At 34.9% G+C, this 10,981-nt stretch overlaps 1 protein-coding gene across 2 annotated transcripts in view; it reads right to left on the bottom strand.

The window, feature by feature from the left end:
- Positions 1 to 8,049: 8,049 nt before the first annotated feature.
- The window catches only part of Cylc1 (cylicin, basic protein of sperm head cytoskeleton 1), a 55,145-nt gene continuing 52,213 nt past the window's right edge, over positions 8,050 to 10,981 (bottom strand). For both annotated transcript variants that reach the window (XM_005410077.2, XM_005410078.1), the window contains one exon: positions 8,050 to 8,203. In XM_005410077.2, coding sequence (XP_005410134.1) covers positions 8,171 to 8,203 — 33 coding nt within the window. In that variant the 3' untranslated portion in view covers positions 8,050 to 8,170. The remainder of the gene's footprint in view (positions 8,204 to 10,981) is intronic.

Below are 10,981 nucleotides of genomic sequence, written 5' to 3'. Positions count from 1 at the left end.
GTTATGGTATGTTCTAATTTAATGACTTGTATCTTTACTAAAAAGGGAAGACCAGACATGTAAAGATTGCTAAAATCATGTTAAATATATCAGTACAGTTTAATTATACCTGAGACACATGAATTAGATAATTAATTTTTAATTCCATGCAGAAAAAAGAAATAGAAACAGTTTACACTTGTTATGGTTGATACATTGTGTCAACTTGGGGAGTCTAGAGGTTTGGCTAAGTGACTCAGCAAGAAGCCAGGGTGCTTACTTTGTATACATCCTGAGCCTGTGGAAGAGGAGAGCATGGAGATTATGTGAGAGCTACACGCCCCTTAGGTGGGGGTAGTCTGTTTACAAAGTAAGGCAGGGAAAGAAGCTGCTTGCCGCGATTCCTCCCTTTTGCTCTGGCTGCATTGCTGTTCGGCTGCCATTCCCCCTTGCTCTTGTTGCTTTGCTGTCTTCTGCCTCGGAGCCAGCCGAGTATGGACTGAAACCTCCACAAACTGTGAGCCAAATAAACCTTTCCTTCCTTCATTTTGGGCGTTGGGTACTTTGTCTCAGCAATGAGAGAAAAGTAACCAAGACAACACTCATATGTGAGAGACAACAATATTTATTGCCAGTTTCTCTCAGAGCTGAATATGTCTTCCGATGTCATTATATACTCCCCCACATCCAGAATTACTGACCACAGGACATCATTCTGATGGATTTTATTGATTAAACTGGCAATTTTATTAATACACTTTTACTTTATCAGTAAAGATATTAGAAAGCATCAGTCAAATCTATGATTTGTCATTTCCCCTTTCAAAGAAAAGACTTTCTGTATCTTGCACTAACTATAACATAATTGAAAACATAATTTCTGGTGGGCCTCTTTGGATGCTGGCACATGTTCCACATTTAGGAATATTGTGAAACAGTGATCTTTCTGCTTGTGCGAGATAATTTTGCAGATGCAACAGTGTTAATTGTGCCAGTGATGGGATATTCAGCAGGATAGTGTTTATTGCAGTCCTCAGAAACTTAATGTAGGCCCCACTGATTTTAGAGAAAGCACATGCAATCTATAGCATAGAATTTTATGCCTTTTGAAAGACAGCTCCTTACATGACACTGAGAAAGTTTGTTACATGATATTGAGTAGTAGAGAAAAATATTATATCATAGGGCTCTAAATGCTAAACATCTAGGGCTGCTAATTGTAACTCACCTTCTTGACACACCAAATAAAAAATTAGCCCTGAAACATGTTTATTGATGCATACAATAATTCTGAGAGTGAGTTTGAGTAGAACCAGAGGATATGTGTTGGAAGAATAAGATGCACAGATTTCCATGTAATCTATACTCATTGCACCAGCATCCAAATTTGGCTCGCGCCTATGGCAATGTGAAGGATGAGACAATGTCTGAGGTGGGTTTGTCAGTAGCTTTGTTCGTTATGTGGCTTCAAGCTGAAAATGGATGGTATCTCTATTACAGCTATACTTACGGATGACCTAAATGGTTATAGAAACTGTATGGTGGACCACTTCATAGCAAATAAGATGTGGGAGTGGGGCTATGACCATGATATACACTTGTCATATCACACACTGTACTACCCAGAAGCAGTTGGTTTCATAGCTAGTTTGAATGACCTCCTGAAAAGCCTAAGAGTGTTAGACTGAACACAACACTTTGGAAGTTGGAGTACCACTCTTTAAGATACAGTATATCCTGCAAATCAGAGATTTTTATATGGTAATTTTTCCCAGTAGAATAGCAACTAAGCCTGAGGTGGTAAAATGAGGAATGTTTCACCTCCCATTACTCCCAGTGACTCATTGGAGGGATGTATACTTCTTGTCACAGCATATTCTGGGCTCTGCAGAGTTATAGATTCTGGTTTCCAAAAAGAAAAGCACTCTTTCTGCTGGACACAAATTATTATACTGATTTACAGATTATGGATATGGGAAGGACACTTTATACTCCTTATGTCTAGAGGATGGTGGATGAGCAGTCTCCACATTTTCAGAGGAGATAGCTACCGGAGCTTTAGATGCTTTTCAGAATTTGGAAATGAAAGAAAATTGCCATAAGACCCAATTATCTACTTGGTCATCCATTCATACTCCCTTCCCCTGTTTTAACTATCAGTATGTATCAGAATTGTAGGGTAAGCAAGGATCTAGACGCCTCAATAATAAAGTTGAAGATCATAGTAACACTGATTTCTTGTAGTGATAGGTGAGAATGTAGGGAACTTAGAATGGATCATGAAGGAGTAAGCAGGCAAATTATAAATGTAAGAACAACTGGAAGGGTAAACACTGTAGTTTTCTTCTGAACTGTCTCTTAAATTTTCTCTGAGGAGGAGAAGTTTGTGACATGTAAATTTTGTTGACATTAAAGTATATAAAGTGGATTTGTGCCATAACAGAAATAGAGGATTTCTCAAGTCTCACTTCAGGAGATATTCTACTGTGAGATATATAGCAATCTGACAGCTTCTTTCTGCTGCCATTTGAGATCCACCAGCCTTTAGGTGGGGACTATAGATTCACTTGACTGCTGCTTGATCATGATCAGGCATTATGGGATTTATTAAAGCAGTAACATTCCTGTGTGACACAAAGTTCTACATGATCAGCTTTGTTTTCTGGCCACTCCTTTGGTCTTGAAACACTGTCTGACACATATGTAATAAAGCCCACAGTCTCTCTACTCATTTCTCCTTTGTTTCACTTCACTGATGTGTGGCTTGCATGACAACTAAAAGTCCTCACTGTTTACTTCTACTTCTTCACTCATTTGTCCTTCAGAACTTGTACGCTGAATCAATCTTTTATACTTATTACGTCTTAGCTTTTAATTCCTCATGAATCTTTACTGTTCCAGAGTAGAAATGCATGGTACCATTAAAGGTATGGGCATAAAAGTGTGGATAGTGTTTACTAGTTATTTCAGAAATATTTTAATATTTAACATTTATAGATTATTTAGTGTGTGTTAGGCGAATATCAGTGTGTGGTCTAAACTTCATCCCTTTAGCTCATCCACTCATTCTCCAAATCACTATTACTACATTCCAGGCAATCACTTTTATTATATATTGGATCCTTACAGTTTCTTTATGCAAATGGACATACATGCAACACACACAGACACATGTACATATATATTCATGTTACTTTAAAAGCTAGAAGTTAGTATAACATATACTCTCTTCTGAACCTTGATTTTTACACTTAGATATACATTAGTGATCTTTCCACACCATTACAGTTTCCTTACATTTTCTGATGTATATTGCAGTTTTGTTATATATTCAACCAATTTTTTGTGGCTAAATGGGTTATTTCTAATATTTTCAATTTACAATGCTATAATGAAAATATTTTATGCATGTTATTTGGGACTGTATAAAGTTATCATGTGGTTTAGAAAAATAATACCACTTTAAGAGTTGGAACTGAAATCGTCATGTCTGTGAAAAACTCAATGTCAATAGTAAAATAAAAAGGCAGTCAAGAATACTGACACACTCCTACAATCCCAGCACGATGGACATAAAAGATCAGGTAAACATAAGGACAGTTCTATTGGGGGACCTTGATACCCTAATGTTGAAATTGATCAACTAGACAAAAAACAAAGGAGAAATATCAAAGTTGGAGAAAACCTTTGAAGAAACTGACTTAATGGACAACAACAGTGTCACACCCAACAGAAGAATACACATTTTTTTCAGCAGCACATACATCTTCCTTCAAAATGGGCCACATACTAGTGAATAAAATAAGCTCAAGTAAATTTAAAACAGTTGAAATTATATCACATATATTAACAAATCACAGTGCAATGAAGTTAGATAACAATGACAAAAAAGACTGAAATTATACAAATGCATAGAAGCTAAATAATACAGTCTTAATTAAACAATGGGTTACACAAGAAACCAAGGAAGAAATATGACAGATTTTACAATTAAATATTGAACCCAAAATAGTATACCAGCACTTATAGGATACACTGAAACAGTCCTAACAGCGCAGTTTATAGCTGTGAATCCCCATATCAGAAAAACAGACTAAGCCCAAATAGAGGACCTAGTGATCCAACTCAAGGTCCTACAAAAGCAGAACTAATCCAAACCCAAACCTAATGAAAGGAAAAATATTATAAAAATGGAAGCAGAAATCAATGAAATTGAGACAAAAGAGCCCACAATCAATGAGTCAGAATTGGTTCTTTGAAAAAACAAACAACATATACAAACCTTAGCCAACCTAACCAGAAAAGGAGACAAAAAAAACCCAAGTCAGTGCATTTAGAAGTGAAAATCACTATGGACACTGCAAAAGCACACGTTATGATTAACCACTTCACAAAACTGTAGACCAATAAATTGGAAAATTCAGAAGAAGTGGATAGTATCCTAGATACTGTTTTTCCAAATACCCCCTCCCTTCAACCATTCTTCCTGTCCTTATTTACAAAACCTTTGTTTTCATTTTATCTTTCTGTTGTTTTTCTTTTCCCATCCTTGCGCCTTACTGTGCCCCTTCTTCCTATTTCACAATTTCTATTATACATTTTTACCCATATTTACACTTTCAATTTCTCACACTGGAGAAACAATGTGATATTTTGCACATGTGTGTATCTCATTTAATTGGCTTAAGTATGTTCTCTATGTGCATCCACTTACTTGTAAATGTCTCAGGTTTATCCTTCTTTATGGCTGAGAAGTACACCATTGTATGAAAAGAACATATCTTTATCCATTCATCATTTGATGGGCATTTGGGCTCTTTCCAAGATTTAGCTATTAAAATTTTTTCTGATATAAACATGGGTGTGCACATACTACTGTGGCATGATGCTTTTAATTCTTTTGGGAAGATACCAAGAAGGGGCATAGCTTAGTCAAAAAGAACCTCTAGTTTTACTTTTGTGAAGAATCTCCACATTGATATCCATATTTATTGTACCAATTTACACTCCTACGAAGAATGGAGTAGGGTTCCCATCTCCCCATAGCTTTCGCAGCAGTTGTTATTGGTTGATTTCTTAACAATTGTCATACTTTCTGGAGTGAGATACTATCTCAGTGTTGTTTCATTTTGCATTTCTCAAATGACATGTGATGTTGAACATTTTTTCATATATTTATTTACCATTTGTACTTCTTCATCTGAGAAGTGTCAGTTCATTTCAGATTCCAATTTTTGGATTGGGTATTTAAATTTTGGAGTCAGTTCTGTGTTTTGGTCCTGTTTCTCATGTCTAAAATCAGCAGGAATCCATATGATACAACCTGAGCATTGGGCTAACTGGAAATTTCTTCCTCATTAGTGTTTCATCATGAATTTTAATCTAAATTCTCAGTACATACTCAGAAAGTAGACAGATTTTCAGCCTGACCATAACACACATGGCCTTAAAGTTCAATTGTCAATGGGATTCCTGCTTCTCAACTGAAATCTCCTAAGTCTGGTTTTGACTGTCTCCATTCTTATCAGAATTCTGGTCGTCTCAGCTCAATCTCCCATCACACGTGGCTTACCACATTACAGCATTTCTCTAGGTTACATCTCCAAATTTTCTCAAATACTTCACACAAACCTGTTCTAAAGACTTCTAAGCCTCATGTTAAAGTATAGTTATGAAAATGGCCTCAATTTTCTGATACCAAAATCTGTCTTAGTCACATTTTTGTTGCTGGGACAAAATGTACAACCACTATAACTTAAAAGAGAATTTGCACTAATCCTTTTTAGAGGATCCTGTTGCTCATTCAGCAGGTTCCAAGGCAGAAGTAACTTCGCAGAGGAGCACGACAGATGAAACATTCTCTCATCATGGTGACCACAAATCAGAGAATGGAAAAGCCAGAGACAGAGATATGTGCTTCCAAGTTACATACATACATATACATATTTCTAGGTTTTATATATACATATAGATGATATATAAAGATGATACAGGTATAGATATAGACAGATATATATCTCAAGGTGATGCCTCAGTGACTCACCCATGCTTAATCCAGGAGTGTACTTTACTAATACTCTGGACATTTCCTAAACCAATCAGAACTGTCAATTAAGCTTAATCACCACAGGCCTCGTGGAAGATCTTTCCAGTTATTGAAGGCTGCACCTTATAGGAGAGCATAAGACCTCTTTCTCCTCCTCTCTCTTTCACTTTCCAGCTGTGAGGTGAATGGATTTGCTCTGCCATGTATTTCAACCATGAAATGTTCCCCACCAACAGAGGACTAGTAATAATTGGTCTACTTGATTGTAGGCAGAAACCATCAAATCTGTGAACTAAAATAATCCTTTTATCTCTATAAGTTGATTTATCTCTACTATGGTTATAGTAATAAAAACTGACTAACAAGTGCATATTTACTTTCACATCACTTTCAAGTTTTCAGAAAAGAATATGAAAGCATATTAATATAAACATGTAAATTAGTTATAATTATGTACATCTGTGCTTAATAAATAAAGAAACCATAAGAAAATGATCTAAGATAGAGAACTATGCTTATAAATGTGGGATGGGGTGTTAAATAAAATATATGATCAATGACTTGTTCAAAATTGTAAGCAGACTTTATTCAGGAGGAGATAATGAAGATGCATGTAGACACTAGACTTGAATTTCAAAAGTAAATTTCCCAGGGTAAAAACATTTTGATAGGCCAGAGGTTTCCTGCTTTTCCAGAACTGCCTAACCCAGTTAGGCATGCAAAAGCAACTGCAGCTGTATTTAAAGCAGGCACAGGTATAACTCATGCTAGTGACACACAGTGACATTGTCCATTTAATAGTGTTTTTACAGACAGAGTGTAAGAGTTAGGGGATCGTGAATGCTTCCACTAAGATTTCAAAGGAAAAACTGGAAGGCCAGTAGTGTGTGGTTGTGTATCTGTCTCTGCAAGAAGACCCTGAGTGATCAATGTGTCAAGCTGTGAGAATGAAGCCACAGCTGTGACTGAGACAACAGAAAGTAATGGCAGAAACATGTAACACCTGCTAGGGGAAGCTAGAAACAGTGTGCAGAGGCAGTCCAAGAGAAAGACATTATGGTCAAAATTTCTCAATTCCTTGAGAGTCCACATCCTATTTTAGTGTACCCTAGGTGCTGGGCACATAGCAAAAAGATTTCATATTTGTCTGGTTGTGTTTCAATATTGTGCTTGTTAAGTCACTTCCTAATTTTCTTATTCCCAGATTTTGGAATATACCAAAATGTATACTTACCCTGTGTCATTTTAACTTGAAAGTATATAACATTCTTTGGGTATTTTTGTTTGTTTGTTTCTTTATTTTCCTTTCTTTCTTTTGTTTCTTTGAGAGAAGTTCTCACAATGTAGTCCAGGCAAGCCTTTAAGTCAATATGTAGCCCAGCTTGGGATCAAACTTGTAGCAATCCTCCTGCCTCAGCCTCCCAAATGCGGGGATTACAGGTGTGTGCCGCCCTGCCCAGCTCTTTTGGATTTATTAAAGGGTCTCAAAGCAGCTGTATTTCAAGTAGGCAAAGGTATAGCTCATGGTTTGTTTCCTATATTTATTTCCTCGTGTATAAATTACCTGTTTGCTTGCATCTCAGAGGAAACTGTGGACCTTGGCTTTTGAACAGTGCTATAATAGGGAAAATTTGGGGACTCCTGGAGATGGAATAAATACATTTTCCATTAAGAGATGAAAATAACACTTTGGGGTCAAGGTTGATATCCTATAGTTTGAATATCAAACATCCTCCAAAGGCCCATATGATAAAGACTTAATCTCCAATTTGGTGCTATTGGGGAGGGTTACATACTTTAAGAGGTTTGGTGTTGTGGGACATCTTTGAGTGACTGCAAGGGTGCCACTGATGGGATACTAGGATTCTAACCACTTCTACCTCCCTATTTCACATTCTGGCCACAAACAAAATGATTTTGCTAGACCACATGCAGCTCTTATGACGTGCTGCCCTCCCAACAACAGAGATATTAAAAAATGAGTGCACCTTGATAAATTAAGCGCAAAAGTGTAGCTCCTGGTATTCATGGAAGACTTGTTTTTATTTATTACAGTTCCACAGAAGTTGGTTTGCTCATTCGAGAGTAGTAGCTCATGCTGGCTGTGGTAAGGCCATTCTGTGAAACCAAAGGCTCAGGTGTTCTTTAAAGCAGCTTATGAATCCACTTCACTTCAGGCTGAGAAATAAAGTAGAAGAAATAAAAATTAAAATTTCATTAATTATAGAGAATTATTGATGTGTTAAGAATCATACCAAACATAATGTGTCACAGATTTTATAGATAGAAGGGAATGGGGATATCATGTTCATTATTTCTTCTTTTTTTTGATGGTACAAGGAATCAAACTCACACCTTGCACTTGCTAGGCAGGTGCTTGTACCACTGAGCTATATCATTATTTCTAAATATATGCAGAAATATTTCTATGTATATGTGGTGATTTGGAGAATCACTGGGAATTCCAGACTTTCTAAACTATTTCACATTATATGAAATGCAGATATTTAAATTTCTTTCATTTAAATTTAGATTTAGGATTCTTAGTTGTCTCAATGAAACTAGTTATTTCTGGAAGAGTAATCAAAATTAAACTTAATACTATATTTAGTAATTAGCCTGAAAGCTTGTGAAATAGGTATCAGATTGAGAGGTATGTGTCAGGATATTTTTTAGCAAAGGAAATAATTCAGAATGTTCAGAAAATGGAACATTGTCTAAGAAAGACAGATTCTGAAAGTAGAGTTTATTCTTGGTAATCAGAGGTCAACAAGAATACATGAAACCTCATGGTGGGGGAGGAGGAAGGAGACAACTAGTCATATCCATGCTCTGGGCACAGAAAATTGACCACACAGCAAGAGAGTTATAAGACAGGCAAAAAGTGTTTGGAAAGTATATGATTTTAAAAATGCACCAGAGAAGTCACCATGCATGCCTTACAACGTTATCTTCCTTCCCACTTATTTTGTTATTTATCATTTATTAAACTTGTGAGCAGTGTCACATTATTACACTGTTGACTTTATGTCTCTAAGCCTTTCATCATATATGTTATGATAGTTTCTCCTGAAGTAACATTTTATTTCATCTACTGTTTCATCTCTGATAAAGTGTTAGTGGATAGAAAATTTCCTACTATCTATGACTAATGCAATCTTGCTCATATTTCATGTTCTTAATCAAATATCATTTTTCACTCTTATTCAATACATAATCTAATTTATAAAAGGGTAAAATTTAAAATACACACTATCCAGCTTCACCTGTTTTCATACAACTTCTCAGTAATTCTTTCACTCATTACTTTCCAATTCTGTAACAGTTCCTGAATTTATTCAATAAATAGTGAATGTTAGATACTCTCTAGGGTAATCAGATATATTAGCAAACCAAAACAGATGTTTATACACACCAACAATCAACATAATAAGCAATCTCAAATTTAAATAACCTACCAGCAAGGAACAAATTGTATGAAAAAATGTAAAGTAACAATGAGAATGTAAGAACTGAGAATTATTGCAATTTTAAATAAGGTAGTGAGAGCTGCCTCATTAAGCAATTGACATTTAAGCAAATATTTTAAAATGTCTGAGAGTTAGCCATATAAAAGTCCAGGGAAAATATTCCAGAGAGAGGAAATGATCAGTTGAAGAGCTCTGAGTAAGATTCTGGAATATTCAAGAATCAACAGAGAGAGACATGTGGCTAAAACAGATTGAAAACAAAGAGGAAAAGAAAATGAGATCAAGGAAACAAGTGTACCACTTTAGGACTGTTGACAATTGTAAACATGTTGACATTCATTCTGAAATCATGACTATTCCAAGTTTTTGCAAGTTTATTTTGGTCTTCAGCCTAATTCTTTTGATTCTAAGTACTTTTATGTTTGATTCAGATTTATTAATGAAATTCATATATACAATGAAATACATCAATTTAAGCTGATTGTACAAGTTGGTGAGTTTGTATATTACCCACACTCTTTAAATACTGCTATAATCAAAATTGCAAACATTTCAGTTTTACCTATTATTAAGAAATATTCTACATTTCTAGTTTTTAGGAATAGAGTAATTAATAAAAGAATTTTAAAGAAGATTTTGTATATGATATTTTGAATGTCATATTTTCAAGTAAGACTAGTTTCTAGCCTGCCATAGGATAACCATCACTGGCAGACAAATAGGACACAAGCTACAGGTACTTTAATTTTTGTATTTTCATATAATTTAAGTTTAAATTATTTGAAATAAATAGGCATGCAAACACATATCCAAAATGTTTAGCAATATAACTGACACAAAATATTTGCTTAGGAAATATTTTCTAATAGACAGAACACATAAATGAAGATTAATAACAAATGAAAACCACCATATTTCCAAATAAAAACTTTCAATTTATAAAACAATTAATCCATGGTTTACAACAATTAATCCATGGTTTACTCTAGCAAAGCTTTGAAGTTAATCCATCAGTAAATATATAATAATCATTACATCATACTGAACAATATTCAGTGTACTATTTTAAATAAAAAGACTTGGCTAATATCAGTGAGGGTTTTTCATTTGTTCAAAAGATAATATTTATAACATCACACAAACAGAGAATAAGATGTTATAGCTTTCTAAGGTAAGTACGAAATTTGAAGAAGATAAGTACAAAAGAAGGAGACATTAATTGAAAAACATGAAGTAATATAAATCAATGTATAATGTCAGTACTAACAATAATAAATTTTTATTTTTATATCATGGTTTGGCATTTACAAAAGGTTTTATCCACTCCATTTCTTTCTTATTTGAACCTAAGAATAATTTTTTATAATGAGCTTGTTAGGTATTATTCTCAGTTACAGGTGATTTAAACTGAATTTCACTCTCAGTCTCTCTCTCTCTCTCTCTCTCTCTCTCTCTCTCTCTCTCTCTCTCTCTCCTACACACACAT

This window comes from Chinchilla lanigera, unplaced genomic scaffold (assembly GCF_000276665.1).
Source record: "Chinchilla lanigera isolate Chin_1 unplaced genomic scaffold, ChiLan1.0 scaffold00128, whole genome shotgun sequence".
NCBI lineage: Eukaryota > Metazoa > Chordata > Mammalia > Rodentia > Chinchillidae > Chinchilla > Chinchilla lanigera.
The sequence above is the reverse complement of the archived record's forward strand: the minus strand, read 5'-3'. Positions and strand labels throughout refer to the sequence as shown.